Here is a 23,806-nt window from a genome sequence, read left to right as displayed (position 1 = left end):
TATACGCAAGAGAGAGAAATCGAGTTCATTACTAGGCAGAAAGCTGTCATTGTTTATCTTTAACAAATTCAATGGAGATCTACACGTAGAACACTTGGGTTCCAATATTTTCTATTCTTGTTTTTTGTGCCTTTCCTTTGAATAAATACACAATTATATTGTCTACTCACCTAAATGTCATGTTGTCGATTATTTTAACCCACCAACCAGAGACCACTTCTTTTATATTTCAAAATTTGATTTATGAGATCAAATTTAAAAAGAATTTAATATTATATTTATAAAAAATTATCACTTCAACTAATGATTTAAGCTCTACAAAGAGTCAATTAAATGTCTAAACTAACAATAACAATAAACCATCAAAATAAATAAAATGAGTTTTTAACATGTATACAACTTGACAATGGTTGCAACCTCCTAAAATATCATGAGTTCAAACTTCTGCCCCTACCACTTATTTCCTTTCCCCTGAGAGAACATACCAGTCATTATAATTGGTTGATAATGACCCAAAAATAAAAGAATAAAAGTTGATAAGGACATAAATAAGAAAACAACTAAATTGCAAGAAATTAATATTTGTGTATAAAACCTTGATATTAAAGGTATTATAAATCAAAAGAAATTGGCATTCACTGCATAACATAGTTTAGGAGAAGGAAAAAACATAAAACTAATAAAACAATAATTGGATTCCTATTTATATGTATATATTAGTCTTACTTTACTAATAAATATATATATATATATCTAGGAAATAAATAAAAAACCTACTGAGTTAGTAAAACTAAAACCCTATGCCAAGGTTTAAAATATTCTACGATACCATTCGATACTAACTGATAAGTGTCTTTATTTGACCCAACCGTTCCAATCCATCTCGATACGTATCTCTATTAAATTACTCTAAAATACATTAGTCATAATACAATACTAGATATAACATGATACGTCTCTATAGTAATACGAATAATTTAAACCATGCCCTGGAGACCTTAATAACCATGATTGAAATGGGCATGAGAGCCAGACGTCTCATAAAACGATACAGTAGTAGGGAAGATTGGTCCCGGTATGTCAAAAGGAGAATCCCCAAGAGTTGAGGTGGCAGGGTCTGGGTGTGAGCGGCTTCATCGTGCTCTATGCGAATGTCATCAGCGCGTCCTGCCGGGCCGACCGCGAGAGTTGGCTTGCCGTCACCTGAATCACTCACTCGCCGATTGCCTCGTTTCTCTCGCTTGCCCTGCCGAGATGGAGGCCGTACGAAGCCTCTGTTCCAGCAGTGGAACCTCTCTCAAGCGTTCTCAGTGCCAAGAAGCTAAAGTCGCCCTTTCTGTTTGTCTCTCTTACCATCAAGAACCAACCATAGATCATAACCCACATAGGTAAAGCTTGTTTGATTTCATACGGGTTCGTTGCGATTTTGTGTTTTATCAGGGATTGGGGATTGTGGTTTCTGAGTTGTTCTTCTTTGGGCTTCTGGATTAAATACTTCTCGGTGTTTGTCTGAAGTTCCGATTTGAGAATTTAAATTTGATGTTGAAATTCCACCGAGTCTATCCTCCCATCAAAACCCGTAGGCATTTGGGCTTTTATCGTCATTTGATTTTTGAGTTGGATTTTCTGTTCTCGTTCGTATTTAGATTTTGTTCGTGGCTCCAGCTGGAGCTGAATTTAATAAGGATGGTTCAGATTGTTCTTGTAGTTTCAACTTGAGTTTGAATTGTTCAAATTATCCGCCATGGATTCATGAAGGATTCATAAAGGAGAAGCTAGCCCTATTCATCGGTTTGGGTGGTGCATTTGGTGTCTGGGTTGCTTCATGATTTACTAGAGTCGAACTGCTCTTTTTGCTTATAGAATAAATGGTCTAGCAAGGTTGTCAAATAGTGTGTCCTTGAGAATTAAATTTTGTTGAAATTTCACTTTAAGGGGAAGTTCGTTCTCCCTGTTTATTTGTCCCTCCATCAGAATCCATAGCTGTTTTTTTTCTTATTTAGTTCCAAATTGTTTTTTAGGAACTTGAGATTTTATCAGTATAGGTTTTCGAGATGGTAATGGTTTATGGTATGGAAGTTGCTGTTATTGTTGTTGTTGGTAGTATAGGGTCGCAGTGCTCCTTTAGTCAGCATACTTGATGGAACCGTTGCGGGATCCTAATTGAAATTGTGCTATTGGGATCGGATTTCAGCTTCAGAACTCGGTTTTTTCTAATTCCACTATGAAATTGTAAAATAGAACCGAAGTTACTGTCTCTGAGGAAATATTATTTTGTATCGTAAGAATTAGAACTTGAATTGCAGAAGGTTAAGTGTTGGTTCCAGAGACACTCTCTATTGCCGATTCTTTGCTGGCTTTTTGATCTGAGCTTCTTCGCTGACAATTTCAGGAAATTCTAAGATTGGGCTTGCTCGGACATGATATCTTGCTTTGACCATTAGTTGGAGTCTCGTGCAACCTGACTGGGAAATTAAATATTGACTTGTGCCTGTATTGTGATTTTGGTATGTATTGTCTTTTATGAATTCCCTATTCTTGAAATTTTTGTTGCTTTCTTTCATTCCCCCCCCCCTTTCAAAATACATCTATTTGTGATGCATGAACAGATCTTATTGTCTGATTGAACAAGAAACATATTCTGGAATCAAGCTATGCAATGATAACTGCTAGTAGTTTGGTAAAAGTGGCTAGTGTGTTGCTTTGCTTTGTTATTCTTACAGTACTTAAATCATGATTGTCCTTTGGTTCTGGTGGGGGTGGCATCTGGAAAACGTTGGAACCATGCTGGATTTGGTGGTTGGTACTGAAATTCTTTCGGTTAAATAAAACATGGATGCTCACTGTTAAGGCTATGTGGTAAAAAGATTTCCATGGTAGGTTATAGGATTGAAGGATCTTTGAATTTCCTTTTTCAGCGGAGAAGTATAAGTGATTGAGATAGTCATGATTTTTTTTTGGGGGTAAGGGAAATGGTTATAAACCAAAGGATAGTTAATCCGTTTGGTTTCAAGATCCAGTAGTTGCCAACCTAGAAAATTTAGATATGACATAAACTAGGGTTGAGAACTTTGCTTAGAATCAATTTTGCTATTGTTATGTAGCCTGTGTGTGTGTGTGTATTGCTTTCCCAACTCTTTGCAGCCTGCCCTTCCTTCTACAGACATTCTTGAAGTATTGTGTTCATTTGAAAATTTGAGCAATCTTTGTTCCTTCTGTAGACAATTTCTCGTGGAGTAAGTGTGTTTCCTCCTACAAAAGCTTGGTTTTAAGTTTTATGCTGCCTAAATTGCACTGTGTTCCATTTATTAGGGTAAATTTTAAAATTGATTTGTTTTATGGCTCAATACACATCTAAACTCTAGACCAAACTGGAGGCAAACACCAATTATCATTGCTTGTGAAATCATGCACCCAATTAAAACTTGCACTCAATAGATTAGAAGCATGCTAGAGTTTGAACAACAAGGTACTATGGTTCTTGTTGATGCATGATCAATCATTGATCTTTTGCCTCTTCCCCTTTTCTCTCTCTAATCTGGTCAGTGCCTTTTTCCTTTTGTTAACTTTAGCGATTGGCGATTCTCTTAAACCCCCTCCCCACCCCCGCAAAGAGAGAGGGAGAGAGGGGAAAAAAAAAACTTTAGCGATTCTCTCCTCCTCCTTTTACTTTTATTGGATCATATGTTTGGGATGTGGGAGCAGTCAATGTTGGTTCATTTTGTGAGGCCACCATCTTCTTTGATAAAGCTCATGCAGGAGCATTTCTTAAGGCCCAACAAAGTAGCCCACTAGGCCCACAAGCCCAAAGAAAACATTTAGAAATAGTCAGTGGTTGCATAGTCACCAATCTTTGGTCAAAGTTTGGACTCAGACCTGTGTGAATCCAGGAGGAATTGGTACAAGATTTTTAGATGGATAAAAAGCTTTGGAAGTCTGTTTTTTTCATGCAACAAACGGTGAGTCAATTGGGTTTTCCTAGAGGGAGTTATGGCCATTTTGGTGGAAGTGGTCTAGTTTGGCTGTCTATACGTGATTCCTTGCTCTACTCCATTCTCAAGGCCACTTCTCCACATCCAACCACATTGGGACTAGCCTACCTTGGAAGATGCACAACATAAACATCTTCATACTTTCAATGTTTTGTAATTGCTATTTTTAGTTTTAAAGAGTCTTCATTTGTTGTGGAGTTTAGCTAGTCAAACTAGGTAACATTTTCAAGGGTTTTTCAGAATTGCCTAAGCATGGGTGGATTTTTTTAATGTACTTCTATCTAAGCTCTCTATTGTAAACAAATTTGACTAGTATTTGAATGTGATAGGACCCAAGAATCATGCAATGTGGCGGATAGAGAGAGTGCTAGGGTTAGTTGTGGGGCAATAAATAGGAGGAAATGAGATGAAAGGAGGGAGGTATGAGTTATGTTTGGGCAATTGTAGGCTAAGGGGCACCGTGAGGTGTTGGCGGTGGCTGGCACCATTAAAACCAGCTTTATCTTGTAAGTCTTTTCCATTTTTGTTGTTAAATCTCAAAGTGATTAGTAGGTTCTTATCAACTGGTATCAGAGCATTAACGATCCCAGGGAGGTGAGATGACATTGTTGTTGTTTTCCTGTGAAGGACGAGCATAGGAATGGTTGACTGAAGTCGAGCTTTTCTGTTGTCAACACCAGATTGAACAAGAACATTGGCCTGTAATAACTCTCGAACATTTGGTTGGGGATGCGTTTGATTGCATTTATCAAGAAAAAGTGGTCGGAATTGACTGGTTAAGCTTCAATGAAGGCCTGAAAATTGAATTCAATGGCAAGACAGGGGCTGAAGCGAGATCAACTTTGATGAGTTGTCATAGTGGAACTGCAACCAAGGTGAAGGAGAAGGATTCGCAAAACCACCTCGTAAAGTTGAAAGAAGAAGCGGTGGGATTTGCAGTCGGTGAGGATGAGTCTTTTTGAGCATGGAGAAGAGAGAAGAAGAGAATGAGAGGTTTGGTTGTTGAAACCTACCGGGGTGATGTTGCAGCAGCAGGAAATCATGCCATTAAATTGAAAGGCTGTGAAGAGCAGAGTAGAAGGAGGCTAGGTGCGATTGGTGGAGACTAGCAGGTGGCAGCTAAGGTGTTTGTTTGCTGAAAATGGGGAAGATGTTGGAGTTTAAGGGTTTTTGGGGTTCATTTGGTTCACCCTAAACTGGTTCGTGGGTTTGGTCCACACCCTAAGGGCCTATGGTTCTATTATTTGGGCGCAACTCATGTACGCATAATCCCAAACTTAGGGCCAAGCGAACCAAATTCAAAGATTGGGCTGCTAGATTCCCTAGAAGCCTCCTTGGACCCATCCCATTTTCTTAACCCAAAGCCCAATTCGTTCCATTACACCAACGTCCAACCCATTTTTCCACAACAAATGAAGACTCTTTAAAACTAAAAATAGCAATTACAAAACATTGAAAGTATGAAGATGTTTATGTTGTGCATCTTCCAAGGTAGGCTAGTCCCAATGTGGTTGGATGTGGAGATGTTTATGGGTCCATTTTTCTTAGCCCAATATATTCTATTAAACCAACGCCCAACACATTTCTCTTAACCCATGGTTTTGAGTGTTTGGACCCCAACCATGAACATTTACCATGGGATTGGCCCATTTCGTTACAACAAAACCCATTTCCTCTGATTACTATTTTGGGCCGAAATAATCTCAAACAATCCAAAACCCTGACCCCAAATTAATTCAAGCCAAGTACTTACCAAACCAGCACCTTGATCGAGCCACAAAAGGGGGAAGCCATCGTCTTCAACCTCTCAAAATCGAGATGGAAAGGAGGCAACGAGAATGGGGTTGCAGCGTTTGCAATGGGTGTTGGTTTCATTGCCAACGAAAGAAGTTTCAAGACCTAGTGTATCGCTCTAAGTCTTGATGCTATTTCCCCAATCTTTTCGCAGATTTGTTTTGGGGTTCTCGCATGGAGGACTGATCACAAGTTTGGGGTGGTAGTACCAAGCAGGTTGCTTGCGAGGCGGCAGCGCAAGGACCTGGTGTTTCTCATAGGGTTGATTTCATTCACAAAGGGACAGGATGCAAGGACTGCGATGATTGACAGTATGGTCATCGACATTTCTCAGGTGACTGCTCTGAGATTCACAAAAGGGGCGTTTGGAACAGAATCTTTGGAATTTCTCTCTCACGCCGAGTCTATTTTGGTTGACATTGAAAGTGTTGCTGAGGTCTTGGTGCTCGGTACTGCTCTCTCGTTGTCCTCTACAGTTTTTGTTTTTCAGCTCCTTGCAGAATGAAGCGATCATGGAGCCGATGTAATAGTGGAAACCTCAGGTGCTGCAACATTGCAAATACATCTTGTGCAGAAGTACCCCTGGTTTACTCGTCCATGTATTGTATCAATGTATTCTGGTTGGATAAATTGAACGCTTCACACAACAAAGTGCATGTGTTTTAGGGCAGAATTGCTTGAAAAGGAGACTGAATTTGAGGCTTACTCGAGGTGGCAAGCAATCAGTCTTTCAGGTGGCAGTGCTGGGAGTAAACATTTCAACGGTGGTATTGGACACCCGTTGTGTCGTAGGGAGTGGGTCTGTTACTCAGCCTTGGAGAATGAAGCAGAATTGATATGGTTGTGCGGCAAACATATGAAGACCAAGCTCCTAATTTCCCTTCACCTTGAGGACAAGGCGAATTTAAAGGGTCGGTAGTGATAGGACCCCAGGATCATGCCATGTGGCCGATAGAGGGAGTGCTAGGTTTAGTTGTGGGGTGATAAATGGGGTGAATTGAGAGGAAAGGAGGAGGGAGGTACAAGTTATGTTTGGGCAGCCGTAGGCTGAGGGGCACCGTAAGGTGTTGGGGGTGATTGGCACCATTAAATCCAGCTTTATCTTGTAAGTCTTTTCCATTTTGTTGTTAAATTTTAGAGTGATTAGTAGGTTCTTATCAGAATGAAAATTTGAGTTTTGCCTTTGGCTTTTGAAAGAGTTCTTCTAGTTTTGCTTTTATCCCTTCGGTGGATTTCCTTTGGGTGATGAGTGTTCTATCTTGAGTGTTCACTAGAGTTCCATCCTACTTCTCTAATCTTTCCGGCGTCAAGTTTGGTATCAGAGCTCAAGGTTCAATGGCTGGGCGGCATCAATGTGGACCAAATATTAATTCTCCTACAGCTCGAGAAAGACACCTACAAGACGTGGAGGTAGATGATTGAAGGAGACAAGTTCAACAACTCTAGGAGCGTTTGCAACGCTTCGAACTTCGGCAACATGATGATTTGCATTGTGATTTAGAAGGTAACCCCTTTGATGAAGAGGCTATTAACCCCTTTGCTGATGTTGAAAGTCATATTTCAAGTGATGAAGGTTGTCCTCAACGTTGATACCAAAGACACAATAGTGGTCAGCAAAATTCCTATATGACAGTTGATATTACAAAATCTGAAAGAAAGATGTAACCTGAAGATTTTATGGATTCACTGTACACTGTTAGAAGAATCTTTTGATTACAAGGACATACCTAATGATCAAAAGGTGAAGCTTGTTGCCATCAAACTTAAAAGCATGCTTCTATTTGGTGGGAGCACTTGAAGAAGCAAAGAGCTCGTGAAGGAAGAAGTCGAATCACAACTTGGGAGAAAATGAAGAAAGAATTGAAGAGAAAGTTCTTGCCGAAGAACTATCGTCAAGATGCCTTCTTAAGGTTTTATAATCTCAAACAAAAGGAGCTTTCCGTGGAAGAATATTCAGCACAAGTTGATCATCTCATAATGAGGTGTGATATTGCCGAACTTGAGGAACAAACCGTTGTCCACTTTCTTGGTGGACTTTGGTTTGAAATTAGTAATATTGTTCAAATCCAAGCTTATTGGGCGTATGATGATGTTTTTCAGCTTGCCGTTTAGGTGGAAAAACAACTTAAAGAAGCCCGTAGTGACAACTCTCAACATTGGAACAAAGAAATCTATTCTGAGGGAGGAAGTGTTTATTCTTCTAAGGGTAAGGCTTCCCCTTCAAAATCACTTCCTAAGAATGATGGAGCTTTGAATTCTAGCTGTCCTACTTCTTCAAAATCATTCAAGTGTTTCAAATGCCAAGGATTTGTGTATATTGCCTCCAAATGTCTAAATTGTAAGATTCTTTGTAGTAGAAGAAGAACTTGAGTAAGAGAAAGTGAAGATCCATCTAGCTCTAAAGACTTGCAACAAAGTGATGAAGTTGTCTATAGGGACCAAGGGGAGTCTCTCAACCTCCGCCGGATTTTGAGTATCACTTCTATTGAAGAAGACCCATGGCTCTGTGTTAAGAACCCGATGATCGAATACCAGAAATACTAATATTGAATTACTAAAATAATATGCAAGAACAATTAACAAAGACAAACTAGTTACAATGGTGCCGATCACCCCCACAACACACTATTGCCTCTCAACCTACGGCTGTTCAAACACTCTCATAAATAATCCTTGGACTACTACTCATATCTTACCCCTATTTATAACCTCTAATCAACCCTATTTCTCTCTCTCTCTCTCTCTCTCTCTCTCTCTCTCTCTCTCCCTTAATGTATCATAATATCGTGATAAGGCCCCGGGATCACGGTATTAAGCTACATTGAGGAAAGAGACTGGGGATTTGGGGTTATAAATAGAGGGGAAAGGGAGAGGAAAGGGAGAGGAAAGGGGATCATTTTTATTATGTGAGTGAGTTAGGGCAGCCGTAGGATGAGGGGCACTGTGAGGTGTTGGGGGTTACTGGCACAATTAAAACCAGTTCTATCTTGTTAATTCGGTCGTTTTGATATTAATTCTGTTATTGAATTAAAGGGTTCTTATCAACGGGTATCAGAGCAGTGTCGATCCGAGGGAGGTGAAATGGTATTGTCACTATTTTTCAGCGAAGAACGAGGGCTTGAATGGTTGATTGAAGTCGAGCTCTTCTGTTGGCAACATCAGATTGAGCAAGAACATTGGCTCGCAGTAGCTCTTAAACATTTGGAAGGAGATGCGTTAGATTGGGTGCACAGGAGGTGTTTGTCGAAGTTGGATTGGGTAAGCTTCACGGAGGCCTTAACAATTGATTTCGGCATAGGGAGAAACAAGACACTCATCTCAGCTTTGAATATCAATAGTACTGTGGTTGAAGCAAGTGACAGCAAAAACGAATTGAGTGTCTATGATGAGAAACAACTTCGATTAGAGTTGGGGATGCTGGTCGGAAGAAGACAGCCAGTTATTAGGCATCCTGCTCGCCGATCGTGGAGAAGAGAGAAGAAGAGAGAGAACTTTGGATGTTGAAACTTCATCGGAGTGAAGTTGCAGCAGCAGGAAATCACGCCATTAAGTTGAAAGGCTGCGAAGAGCAGAGGCATAGGAGGAGGCTAGGTGGGATTGGCAGAGACCAGCAGGCAGCGGCTAAGGTGTTCGTTTGCAGAAAATGGGGAAGAAGACACTAGGGTTTGAGGGTTTTTGGGGTTCCTTTGGTTCACTCAAAATTGGTTTGTGGGTTTGGTCCACATCATAAGGGCCAAGGATCTTATAATTTGGGCCCAACTCAAGTATGCATAGTATCAAACTTAGGGCCCAAGAGAATGAAGTTCAAAGATTGGACCGTTAGTTTCCCTAAGAAACCCCCTTGGGCCCAACCCAATCCATTAACCCCAAGCCCATCTTATTTCATTTACGCGTATTTCTTAACCCACAATTTTAAGTGCTTATGCCTAACCCATTCAAAAGAATTATCTTGGGCCCATTCCATTTTCATGACCCAAAGCCCAATCCATTCCATCAAACCAACGCCCAACCCATTTCTCTTAACCCATGGATTGTATTTGGAAACCACCCATTTAAAAGACCCACCTTGGGCCCATGCTATTTCATTTTTCATTAACCCAATTTTCTACCCAATTTTCTTAGCCCATGGCTTTAAGTGGTTAGGCTTAACCGATTCAAAAGCAACACTATGGGCCCAACTCATTCTATTAACCAGCTCAGCCCAGTCCTTTTACTGGATATCCAGCCCATCCCTTTCTACCCTTGGGTTTACATATTCGAGCCCAACCACTTCAAAGACCCTTTATGGGCATGGTTCATTTTGTTACCCAAAAACCCAATTTTTCTTATTATTACTGTGGGCCCAAATAACACAAACAAACCAAGGCTCAACCCAAGGACCAGTTCGAACCAAAGACTCACCAAACCAGTAGTCCGACTGACCAAGAAAGGGGGAAGCCATCGTCTTCAACCTCTCCTAATTGAGATGGAAAGAGAGGAGGCGATGTTGGGGCTGCAACAATTGAGGTACGTCCTAACCAACAATGTAGTTGTGCAAAACCCCAAGGTGGAGACGCAACACTCGATTCCAACGAGTGAAACCCTCCTCTTTTGTTTGAAATCCAGTGCAACTTGGGCTTCCAATCTATCGGCTCTCCTAGTGCTGGCATTATTTGCAGGGGTGCAACTTGCACCAACAACGCTTGGGCTGAAAAACCTGCTGGAGAAAACCACTGTTCGGCATCGTTCCCTCGTTTTTTCGCTGCAAGTTTTTCTCGATTTGCTTGGAGGTCTATCCTGAGGTGGATTACATTCACTTTTTCTTCTTCGTGGTATGGTGCTTGACTTAGAGGACCTGCACTCCATCACTTCTTGTGCCATGAAATCATCGACAGAAATAGCTTACCTCTATGCTGGATTTCAGGTGGGTGTAATTTCTGAAGCATCGCTTCTTGGTCTTCTCTGCAACCCCATTTTAGTAATGGCAGCATTGCACCTCCTAGGCTCCCGTCTACCCGTCTCTGGTGTTTGGCATATTGCTTAAGAGGGACTGAAGTGTGGCATCTCTGCTTTTTCGTTTGAGGTGGCAGTGGAGAATGCAAAGCATCATTGCATCCTTGGAAATGGGTCTGCCGTTGGATCTTGGAGAATGTTGCCAAGATGGCCTAGTTGTGCGGCAAACATGTGAAGACTAAACTTCAAAATTTCCATCACCTTGAGGACAAGGTGGTTTTCGAGGGGCCAGTAGTGATAAGGCCCTAGGATCATAGTATTAAGCTACATTGAGGAAAGAGACAAGGGATTGGGGGTTATAAATAGAGGGGAAAGGGACAGGGAAAGGGGATCATTTTTATTATGTGAATGAGTTAGGGCAGCTGTAGGCTGAGGGGCACCGTGAGGTGTGAGTCCGGATCAGCTACCCGTCGGGGGAGCACTCTGTGCTCCCCGATGGCTTTACCACCATAAATACAGGGGGACGCAGGGGTTGGGTGATGGGATTTTTTTTAATTTTTTACCTGTGGGTCCCACAGGATTTGTGGTGGTAAAGCCATTGGGGAGCACAGAGTGCTCCCCTGACGCGGGGATGATCCGGATTCATGAGGTGTTGGGGGTGACGCGGGGATGATCCGGATTCATTTGTTTTGATATTAATTTTGTTATTGAATTAGAGGGTTCGTATCACTTAACTACTACTCATTTCTTACCCTATTTATAACCCCTTATCAACCCTAATTCTCTCTGTCTCTCCCCCAATGTATCATATTACCATGATCCGAGGGCCCTATCACTACCGGCCTCTTGAAAATCACACCTTGTCCTCAAGGTGATGGAAAATTAGAAGCTTGGTCTTTACATGTTTGCCACACAACCATGCCAGCTCAGTATCTTTAAGATTAAACCTCCTTGGAATCCAACTGATGCAGTAACCACAGAAGTCCAAATGAAGGAAAGCCTCAAAATCTTCAGTTGATGGACAGAACGCTTTAAGAGTAACCACTGAAATTGGGTTCAGATGAAAACCAATAATGTGAGCATCCATATAGAACACAACACCTGCTGCGCTGAGTTTCACATTAAGATAGGAGTCAAGATTTTCAGCAGATTGGAAATCCCAATCTCCAAATTGTCATGAGCACCCACTACGCATAAAATATGGTTTCTGGTTTTATACTTCCTGACATACTCTGCAAGAGGAGTAAGAATATATCCTTGTGGAAAGAGTCGGGTGCCAGATGTAAATGAGTGTATGCCGAGCGTTTCGTCGCTGATATATATGTAAATATAGCCATTTGAAGAATAATGTTATGCATGCTCAGGCAACACAAAATATACTGATGTGCATCACTAAAACGAGGTGATTTGATCACCCCAATCTTCTTTACAGGTTCGAAATTTGAGTTCCACTCGACCACCTCAATTAATACTCAATTTCCACTTAAAGCAAGACCAGAACCATATCCAATAATCAGCAGTTGGCAAAAGGGATTGCTGAAGATCTTATTTTCACTGAATCAATCAACCATGCATATAGTACAGTGAAAGGCCCCACCAATGCTCACATCCTTATTGCGTCAGTGGTTGAAATCCACACCATTCAGTGCTGTAACAAGTCGCGCCTTTGTGCTTGTTGTTGGGAGAAGAAAGAGATCATCAGAGCAACTCCCATCGCTGGCTTTCTCTGACAGATTCTGCCTCCTGATCATTGCCGCTACGATTCGCGATGTTGCAATCCAGGGTTTGGAGATTGAAGAAGAGTAAGGGTTGAATGAATAGGTCTTCCCCAAAAATGCCCTTGGGTGTTGGCTTTGTCAATGGGCGTGACAACACCCAAAACAAACCTGCTTGGTTGGGTCCCAAATTAAAACCCATAGAAGGCCCATAACTTAAATTTCTGATTGGTTAACCCATAAGTCAAACAAGTGGGCCGTGGGTATTTTGAAATTATTGGGCTTCTTATAACCCACTTCATTGCTTTTATAAACTGACCCACATGAAATGACCAAACCTGGGTTAGTGGTTCAACCGCTGCCTGGTTCACCCCTTTCTTCTTCCTCTCTTCTCCTGTGATCCTAACCCCGATTTCCTTATTTGCCGCTGTCGATTGTAATATCTCCTTCCTCTTCAGAGTTGTATACAATCCCAAAAAATAGTCAAAAGATTTTGCCATCAAATCTAACTGGATAACCAAATATTGGAAATCTTCCTTAATGGGAAAGAACTCATTCGGTAATCGTACCCACGTCACACCAGATTTTCGCCAGAATTCACGTTGTTTCATCTCCCATGGTGTTAACAAGTCCCCTTCCATAGCTACCGCCATCACCCATGGTGGTTTCATCGGAGTTCTTGCTTCCCAATCCACATTCCTTTCGACTTGGAAAAGCCTCACCCCATTCCTATGTTTCTTCTCTTTTTCCTCTTTAGTGGAAAACTCAAATAGAACTTCAATGCCATTGTTTTGATTATTAGGGCAAGCCTCAATAGGTTTGGAATTAATCACGGCTTCATCAACAATTTTCGCCTTCATAGATCCACTTCCTTTTCCCTGCGATTGCATGATCATTGTTTCAATATTGTGCGAACCAAGGTAAAAAATTCGATCGAAATGAACATTTCGACCTTGGAAAAGGTCGAAATTTCGAGGTTTCGGTCGAAATTTCGATCGAAACTGGATATTTTTTTCCTGATTCTTGAAAACTCAATTTCGAGCCTCAAAGCACTCAAATTGATTTGGATTTTTGCATACTAGCTATTTCAAGCATAATAAACACTATAATAACTACTAGTTTACTAAAAAACTACTGAAAATGTAACATCCAACATTCCAAGTATATAGTGCATGAATCAGAGAAGAAGCTGTATTGTTATTACTTACAAGTTACAAGTTATAGCTTACAACTTGCTTACAAGTCTATTCTATTCAAGCCTCAAGGTCTCCCTCTTCCGTCTGCACCCCATACAAATGACAATATAACTCCCATGATGTTTGCCCCCGCCCCATATAGTTTTGGACATAGTCAAAAACTGCACCTCTGTATGTGGCCTCATCCACATGCATAAGATTCCCTAACGGTGGGAAGTTGTGAATCTCCAAAGGAACTGGTGGTGGTGGGCCTTGTGGTTGTGGAATAGTGTGGAAGATCTGCTCAACAAATGAAAGACCACCCTGCCCCTGGCTCTCAGGAGAAGGATTAAGGATACTGATAAGGTCGCAGTGGCTGACTCCGATAATCGACAGTGGGAGGGACACCATAAGCTCCATAGGCCGCTCCATAACCATAAGGCTCCAGTCGTGGCTGACTAGCCTGACCTTGAATCTGATAGCCAGGAGGGACACCATATGGTCCATAACTATAAGGACCATAACCATAAGTCGACTCGGTAGAACCAATACTCTCCACAGCAGTATCATATGAGGACTCTGCGCAGCCTATGCCATCCGGATCCTTTGGAGGTGGAGGAGTCTCTAGCATCATCAATGCTCATCGATCTCATAGATCCCACCAAGCTCTCAGCATCGGATGGACGGTAGGACCCATATGATGGCGTGTCCTCTGTGCTCCAGCCATGCTGTCTCCCCTTCCCCTTCCTCGAATATGTAGAGGAAACATTTTTGCCTCGAGATGCAGCTCCAGTATGGTCTGAATCCTGTGTCGCGTGGGTGAATTGACTCTCTCCTGTGAATCTAGGTGGTCGTCCTCCCCCCCCTTGACTCTTACGTCCAGCAGGTGGTGGTGGTGGTGGTCTCTCCCTAGGATCAGCTGAATCCTGATCACGAGGTCCCACACCCTCCTCATCCCCTCCATCATCACCATCACCGTCATCATCACCACCATCGTCGTCATTGCCAGAGGCCTGAGTCACCTCATTCTCAGTGTCGGACCAGAAAATCAAATCCTCACTCTGGGTGGATGCACTAGGGTGTGGCATGAAGGGACGGGCGGGCTCTGCATGTGGCCTCCCCTCCCGGGCCATGAAGTCCCCCACATCAGCCCCCATCTCCTCTGCAATTTGACTATTGGGAAGACCTCCATCCTCATCCAGCAATCCGTCTCCACTATCCCTGATCCAGTCAAACTACTGGGTTATCATCATCATCCATCTCAAATATGTCGGCCAACTCGATATTGGTGCTCTCTGTCCATCCCCTGTCTAATATGATCCTCTCTCAGTCTAATATTATAGTGTAGGTAGACAAGGTCCTCTAGACGCTTCACACCCAATCGGTTGCGCCTCTTCGAGTGAATGAGGCTGAAGGTGCTCCAATTTCGCTCACAACCAGTGGCAGAACATGTTTGGGAGAGCACTTTGCTTGCAATCCTACTCAAGTTGTGTGAATCACGTCCAAATTGCAACCACCACTTAGCTGCAACAAACATAGACTCCAAGTCATTCTAATACTTAAATAACTAAATTAAAGATAGAATATAATAATTAAATGTATAATGTATAATGAAATAAATGAATGAACTTACCTGCAGGGGCGGTTTCCCGTCCCGATACAACCACAGCACGACCGAAGCTCCCAGTGGCATCCCTAAAAGCCTTTATCTAATATATAAAGAGAAAAAACAATAACTAGTTAGTACTTAGTAGTTACTAGTTACTACTTACTAGGTTAATGACTTAGTATAAAACTACGAATTGTGAATATCAAATGATTCTAAATTTCTAATTACTATCTCACCTCCATAAGGATGACTGCTTGTTTAATTGTATCCGGTTCGAACTTCTCCACTACAGTTTGGACAGCATCCATCAAATCTTGCCTCATCCCAAGATTGTCCTTGTAATGGTACTTGGGATTTAAATAGTATGCTGTGTAAGAAAAAGTATGTCATAAAAGGGAATAGTTAATGCTTAAGCCTTAATAGTGTAATAACATAATGAAAATTAAATTAAATACTAGACTTAAGTACTTAACAACTCACCAGCCTTATGCAGTGGATGCTGCAACATAGACTCCCATCTACTGTTGATGATTTGAAGGACTTTCTTGTTGCCGCGTGGGTGGACCTGAGCAACTTGCTGCTTCATCCTATCTACTGCAGCAAATATGTGTGCTAGAGTAGGTTTTCTTTGCTGATCTACCATCCTCAACACATTCACCACAGGCTCAAGCATCTTCACTACTATCCTCACATTGTGCCAGAAACTCTCATCAAGGATAGTCAACTGAGCTCTCCTTCCTCCCACTGATGAAGAACCCTCCCAGTTAAACCACTCCTCTGATGCAAACATACTCCTAAGGCCAGTCTTCCTACTCTTAAAGCTCTGCAGTGCTATCCAATTAGTAGCAAATTTGGTTATGCCTGGCCTCACTAACTCACCCTGACACTTGTCCCTCATCATCCTTAATGCATAGGTGTGGTTATATATGAAGGTGCTAACATGTCGAGCTTGGTCCACCGTATTCTTCACAAGCTTGACCTTACTAATCTCCTTCAACATTAAGTCAATGCAGTGAGCAGCACAAGGAGTCCAAAAGAGCCTATATCTGTCCATCCATCAAGGCATCAAGCCATCAATACAAAGTTATAAAGTGTACATGTGTAATGTAAATATATGTATTTCCAAATGAAAATTAATACTATAAGTTTAGACTTTAGATACCTGGAGTTCTCTTGCATCTTCAACCTAGCTTTCTTGTAGTTGGAGCCATTATCAGTCACAATTTGAACTACATTTTCCATTCCAGACTCCTTCACCACTTGCTTCAGTAATTTGTAAATGTATTTTGCATCCTTCTTCTCACCGGATGCCTCTACTGACTTGAGGAACACTGTCCTCCCATCACAATTCAACATGAAATTGATGATGGACTGTCTAGTGAGACCAGTCCAACCATCAGCCATCAGAGTCACTCCATAATGATTCCACATGGGCTTTAATCCCTTAATGTATTCATTTATGTCCTCTTTATGCTTAGGCAAATACACATTATATATCTCATATGGAGTGGGGCCTTGTACACCACTCCCAATACTGCCTATCTCGCTTCAATCATATCTCCGTAGTAGGGCCCCGAGCTGTATGTCTTGGAACACTATGGTAATGCGCCCATTTGGAGAAAGCCATCCCCACTTTCTCCTTCACACTCCCCCATTAAGTGCTTCAACTTTCTCTGTTTATGCTCAGGCCTCGCAAATAGGGCCGGATCATTGCGAAGAATCTCAAGATCCAGATCTGTAGGATGTGCTGAGGAAGCTCGACCCCTTGTAGGGGCCCGTGGGATAGGGACTTGGGAGCCACCTATGCCTCCTATACCTACTGGCTCTCTAGAGGACCCACAACCTAGACCCCCTCGTTGCCTCCCCGATGTCATCAATCCTCTTGTTGCTCCCTACTCATCATCATCGCCCTCCTCAGCTGATCGGCCTCTGGATCAGGGTTATTGTCTCCTGGCTCATCCCTACCATAACCCTCAAGATCTGGAAGGTCATCTAAGCAGGCATCCTCGAACTCATCCCTCTGTGTTCTCTTCTCTTTCCTCTTTTGCTTTCCACCACTAATATATGAGGCCATTGCCTTCTTGACCTCTACTGAGCACCTTTGGGCACCCTGTTACATCCCTCGTTGCCACCAGCTAGATGCACCTTCAATCTAGTGGCCCCACCTCCTCCTATTTGTTTCTTGCAGTAATTACACTCACTCTTCCTCTTATCAGCTGTCAGTGGCCTCCCATGATCCCAAGCTATGGCTGACATCTTTAAAATAGAGTGCCTGATACAAGAAACACACACTAAGTATCTTGAAAAGCTCAACAATGTGCTCCAAAAATGACATACATGCTTCTAATAATAACCTCCTATTTTTAAATATATAAAAAAAAGTATAACTATATAAGTATTTTTTAATATATAAATAATTTTAAAATATATAAAATACACACTAACTATCTTAAAAATATCCACAACATGCTCAAAAAATTGCATACATGCTTCCACTAATACTCTCCTATTTTTAAATTTAAAACAGAAATTAATTATTTTTTTAATTATTTAAATATATATTAAATACAGTAAAATTACATAATTAACAGAAAAAAAAATTAATTCAATACCATCACAGCAATATGGTGTCTCAACTCTCACATACATCCATTTGAAGCTTATACATGTACTATACATAAACATTTTTAACAATATACATAATTTAGTAAATAATTTTTAATAACAGAAAAATAAAAAAATAGTAGGAAGAATCAAAAAATAATTTTGACACTACAAATTCATAGATCATCACTCTAAAGTAAATATATATAAATTTGGAAGCAATCTAACATGATTTAAGGCACAAATGAAACAAAAATAAAAAAATGAGGAAGTTGGTTACTCACCTTGCAAGATTTGAGAAAATGCACAAATGGTGGAGCAAATCAAGTGTTTGAAGGAAATGGAATACTAGAAATTAGGTGTAGAATGGGATGAAAGCAAGAGAAATGAGCAAAAAATGCAAAATCAGATCGAAATCTCCTGGGCGATATCGCTCGAAACAGTCGAAACTGACGGTAGGTCGAAAATGAGCTCGATTTTGGGTATTTTATAGCCTACGCAAGTGTCGTTTTGGCCCGATATGGTATCAGGCCAAAATTTCGACTCATATCGACCGAAATTTCGGTCAATACGAAACGAAATGGATACTTTTCGTGCCTACTACTCAATTTCGTTTCGAGTTGGATTTTTGCAGGAATTTTGATCGAAATTTCGACCATTTCGATCGAATTTTCTTCCATGGTGCGAACTCAAATTTTGTTTTGAGTCTTTGCCATGGCCGAAGTCTATTTTCATGGCTTCTTAGAAACTCACCCAAGAAAATTCAGACCATGATCTATGGTAGACCCAATCCAGTGCATCTCCTTCCAAATGTTGGAGAACCACAGTCAACCTTCTCTCCTCAATTTGGTGTTCCCAATAGAATAACAACACTTCGAGAAGCCATTCTTATCGCCGGAAAACATGGACAATCTGGTGTCCATCTGTTCCGTAGATCGTCACTGATTTGATACCAATTTGTTAAGAACCCGATGATCAATTACTAGAAATACTAATATTGAATTACTAAAATAATATGCAAGAACAATTAACAAAGACAGATTGGTTACGATGGTGCCAATCACCCCCACAACACATTGTTGCCCCTTAACCTATGGCTGTCCAAACACTCACATGAATAATCCTTAACTGCTACCCATATTTATAACCCCTAATCAACCCTAATTCTCTCTCTCCGCTCAATGTATCATAATACCGTGATCGCAGGGGCCTATCACTCTGCAACAACATCTTTCACACTAGGTGCACATCTCATAGCAAAGTGTGCGATGTCATCATTGATGGAGGAAGCTGTGAAAATGTTGTGGTGACAACAATAGTGGACAAATTGCAAGTTGCAACTCAAGATGGAGAAACACCCCCAACCTTACAAGCTCTTTTCGCTTCACAAAGGTAATGAGGTAAAGGTAGATAAAAGATACAAATGAAGTGTGGTGTGATGTTGTACCCATGGATGCTTGCCATTGGCTTTTTGGGAGGCCTTTGCAATATGATAGAAAGACTACCTGATATGAGGAAAATTGCACCGAACCCATCTGGACCGGGTTCACATCTTTCGCCCTGGTTAGACCATAACCAGGGGCCATTCTAACCTAATCTAAACAATCAGGAGAGCGCCGCTTTGGAAGTTACTGGCCAAGAACTCCCTCCCAAATCTGGCGGTAGATGAAGCTTCCTAGTAGGAAGCAACTATAGTCAGGACGGTGAGGGAATCGTGAGAAGTTCGGTAACTGCTATCGTCCCCGAGTATTAAGGGAAAAACCCTACAATCGGACGATAACCCGCAAAGATCACGAATTCATCCGACGATCAAGTATCAAGGATAAATCCTATAAAAACAGGTGATTGGTTCATGCAAGAGGTATCCAATTCGTTTCCCAACTATTATCATTCAAGTTTATGCTCTGGAATTAATCAGAGCCTTCTGTGATCAGTTTAGTAACGGAGTTAAGCTTCGGAGGTGGCCTCCCGATCTCAGCGATCGGGCCACGTCTAACCTTGTTTTGCATGCCATTACTAGGAGATCCAAAGACTTAACAATTTCTAGACGCATCATTTGGCGCTGTCTGTGGGAAACGCTTCAAAAAGTCATGGTAACTAGATCAGCATCGGCTGCGGCTGCTCAACGATTAGCAAACATTGAGCCTCTTGGAGGGGATAATCCATTGGATATTCCTGAAGGAAGCCAACCCCCTGAAGTTCGGGGAGACGGAGGAATTGATGGTAACGAACAGGAAAACCATACGAATCCTCATCAGCAACAAATAAATCAAATGCAGGTACAATTCCTAGAGATGCAGGAGATGATCCGCACATTAGTCAGATAGGTAGTGGCCCCTTAAGTTCCTGATCAAGTGGAGGCCAGGAGACGTGCAGGAGAAGCGGATGAGCGAATACCTTTCATTCGAGCGCTTTCCGTCGAAAGGGATAGACAACCAGCCGTAGGCCAAAATTTTGGCCAGAATGCTCAGAGAGATGCTCAGAGACGAGCCCAAGGATTGAGAACCGGAGAACTACCTAGGAGAGACGACCGGTACGACAAGCCGCAAGGTAGCCGAACCAGATCAACAAGATTGCCGAGAGGGGTTCGCACACATTCCCCAACTACAGACGTTCGGATTACGGAACCATCCGTTTGGACGATGGATGACCGTTGCATATTGATCGAGAATTGGCAAATATCAATCAAAGATTGGGACAACTTTCCCGAGGCCGAAGAACCGATGACATTTATTCGGTCATAAAAAAAACTCCATTTGTAGAGGCTATTGCCGGCTTCGAATTCCCACATAATTTCTGTCTCCCAACTTTCACGTCGTTCGACGAATCAGGAGATCCCATCGCCCATACTAGTTACTATCAACAAACTATGGCAGTGGCGGGAAATTATGATGAAATTCTCTGTAGAGTGTTCGGTTCCTCCCTGATGGGGGCAGCCCAAAAGTGGTTCTCGAACCTTCCTTCTAGAAGAATCGACGATTTTGAGGAATTGACTAGAAAATTTATAGGTCGATTCCAATGCAGTATTCAAATAAAAAAGACGGAGGAAACCCTGTTCACGATCAAGCAAGGGAAGAGTGAATCGATTCGGCAATATTTGAAGAGATTCAATAAAGTCACCATGGAGATCGAAAACTTGGACGAACAGGTGGCCAAAACTACTTTGTTTACTGGACTTAGATAAAAATTAATGGAATTATTGCTTCAAGACATGCCTAGCACCTATTCAGAATTGGTGCAACGATGCCAAAAGCAAGCAAAGGTGAGAAATACTCAACGCATGTCAAGGAAAGCCAAAAACACTCAGCAAAGAGCAGAAGGCTCCCGAACGAAGCCAAAGGCAGAAGCGGTCCGTTCCCGATCGAGCCAGAAAATCACGATCAACCTGGAGACGTCGCTCTCTTGATCAAGATGAGTACACGCCTTTGAACACTCCATGATCAGAAATCTTGATGCAAATCAAGAACCAAGATATTTTGAAGTTCAAAAATAATAACAAAGATGGGAGAAAAGAACATGGAGAAGTACTGTCGCTTTCATAAGGACTACGGGCATTATACAAACGAATGTAGGCACCTGAAGGCTGATATTGAAAGATTGATAAATCAGGGTCACCTAGCTAGCTTTGTCAAGGGTTGAGAAAATGAGCAGAGAACGGTTGCTGAGAAGAGAGATCGTTCGGGAAGTAGAGAGCGTCAGGCGGAAATTCTAAATTCGAAAAAGGGCAAAGAAGTAGCGGGATCTAGTCGATCCCCAATTCTTACGATTTTCGGGGGAATTGAACCCGAGTCATTAAGAAAACTAAGGCAAGATCCCAATTTGTGGGTTCGGGAGAGTCCCAGAAGCGCAAGAAATTGGAAGAAAATCCTATCATATTCAGTGAGGAGGATGAGCGAGACGAATGCACACCTCACGATGATGTCATAGTAATAAAAGTGGAGATTGGACAGCGAGAAGTACATAGGGTCCTAGTAGACACGGGATCCTCAGCCGACCTTCTATCTTACAAAGCTTATCAAAATCTGAAAATCGAGGAAGATTTGTTAAAGCCGTCATCAACACACCTTTACGGCTTTGCTGGGTTGTCAGCCGTAGCCGAAGGATCAGTCCAGCTAGATCTTTTCCAGTAGGAAATTTCTCGAAGGAAGCAACTATTCGGGTAAATTTCCTAGTCGTTTGGGACCTTCCCGCTTATAACATTATTCTTGGCAGACCTTCCCTAACAAAGCTAGGCGCAGTAGTCTCTCCAAGACACATGAAGATGAAGTTCCCTATCGAAAAAGGAAATGGTCAGGTGGCTTCGGATCAAAAACTCTCCCGACAGTGTTTTGTAGCCTACCTCAGGGATAAAATTGGTTCTGAAAAAGCCACGGCCTTACCAATTGAGGTAAGGGATGATCTGGATGAGGAAATCATGCAAAGACCCGAACCTGTTGAGAAACTAGAGCAAGTTCTGTTACAACCAGAGAATGAAGAAAAAGCGACTCATATTGTATCTGAGCAACCAGAGGCTTTCAAGGAAGAATTAAAAGTTTTCCTTCGGGAAAATGTAGATGTGTTTGCTTGGTCAGCCGATGATATGCCAGGTATTGATCGAGCGGTAGCCGAGCACAAACTTTGGATCAACCCGAGCGTCAAACTAGTGATTCAAAGAAGACGAAACTTCTCAATTGAAAAACACGAGGCAATTAGAGGAGAGTCGAGAAACTGAAAAGCTCAGGATTTATCGAAGCAATCAAGTGCCCGATATGGTTGGCCAACGTTGTGATGGTAAAGAAGTCGAACGGAAAATGGAAAATGTGCACATATTACACAGATCTCAACAAGGCATGCCCGAAGGATTGTTACTCGCTTCCTCGAATAGATCTTCTGATCGATGCAACTGCGGGTTATGAAACTTAACGTTAAGTTTCATGGATGCTTACTCAGGGTATAATCAAATCCTGATGAATAAAGAGGATGAGAAATTTACGGCCTTCATGACTGATCGAGAAAGCTATTTTTACGAAGTCATGCCATTCGGATTGAAGAATGCGAGAGCTACCTACCAAAGGGCAGTAAATAAGATCCTTAGTGATCTAATTGGGAAAAACATGGAAGTATATGTAGATGATATAATGGTAAAAAGTCTCCAACAGACAGGGCACATTGCAGATCTCAGAGAAGTATTTTCTGTTTTAAGAAAGTACCAGATGAAGCTGAATCCAGAGGAGTGCGCTTTTGAAATGTCTTCGGGAAAGTTCCTAGGGTTCATGGTCTCTTAAAGAGGAATTGAGGCCACCCCTGTTAAGATACGAGCCTTTATCAACATGGAGCCTCCAAAGACTGTTCGAGATGTACAATGTCTAACGGGACGCATAGTCGCTTTGACCCGATTCATTTCTCAGTCGAGAGAAAAATGTTTGCCTTTCTTCAAAGCCCTGAAGGACTTAAGAGGAAGCAATGAGGCTCGATGGACGGACGAATGTCAGAAGGCGTTCGAGGAATTGAAAACCAGGCTCGAGCAGCCACCTTTGCTCTCTAGGCCTGAGAAGGGAGAGACTTTACATCTATGTCTAGCTACTTCACAATCCGCCGTAAGCGCGGTTCTTATTCGGGAAAAAGAAAAGCTGCAACGGCCTATATATTACATCAGTCATGTACTTTTGGATGCAGAATCGAGGTATTCAGCGATCTAAAAATAGGCTCTGGCACTTCTGATGGCAGCCAGGAAGTTAACACCATATTTCCAGGCGCATCCGATCGATGTATTAACCAATTTTCCTCTTAAAAAGGTTTTATTTAAACCTGATTTATGGATGGTGGTATGGTCAGTAGAGTTGGGGGAATTTCAAATAGATTTCAAGCCCCAGACCACTATAAAAGCGCAGGCCTTGGCAGATTTCATAATCGAGTCAATAACCCCAATCGAAGAAGAAAACGAATTCGCTCTCCCATGTATGTGGCATATATATGTTGATGGTTCTAGTAACAAATACGGATCGG

General features: G+C 41.9%; 1 protein-coding gene across 1 annotated transcript in view; it reads left to right on the top strand.

The window, feature by feature from the left end:
- The first annotated feature begins 1,049 nt into the window (after positions 1-1,049).
- The window catches only part of LOC149026478 (cytochrome C oxidase biogenesis Cmc1-like protein), a 46,150-nt gene continuing 23,393 nt past the window's right edge, over positions 1,050-23,806 (top strand). Inside the window, exons 1-2 of the mRNA XM_089146783.1 lie at positions 1,050-1,388; positions 2,393-2,507. Coding sequence (XP_089002909.1) covers positions 1,078-1,388; positions 2,393-2,402 — 321 coding nt within the window. The 5' untranslated portion in view covers positions 1,050-1,077 and the 3' untranslated portion in view covers positions 2,403-2,507. The remainder of the gene's footprint in view (positions 1,389-2,392; positions 2,508-23,806) is intronic.

Source organism: Hakea prostrata, chromosome 2 (assembly GCF_041222555.1).
Source record: "Hakea prostrata isolate BN-2017 chromosome 2, UWA_Hpros_2, whole genome shotgun sequence".
Taxonomy (NCBI): domain Eukaryota; kingdom Viridiplantae; phylum Streptophyta; class Magnoliopsida; order Proteales; family Proteaceae; genus Hakea; species Hakea prostrata.
Note: the sequence above shows the minus strand (reverse complement) of the source record. Positions and strands in the feature narration are given on the sequence as shown.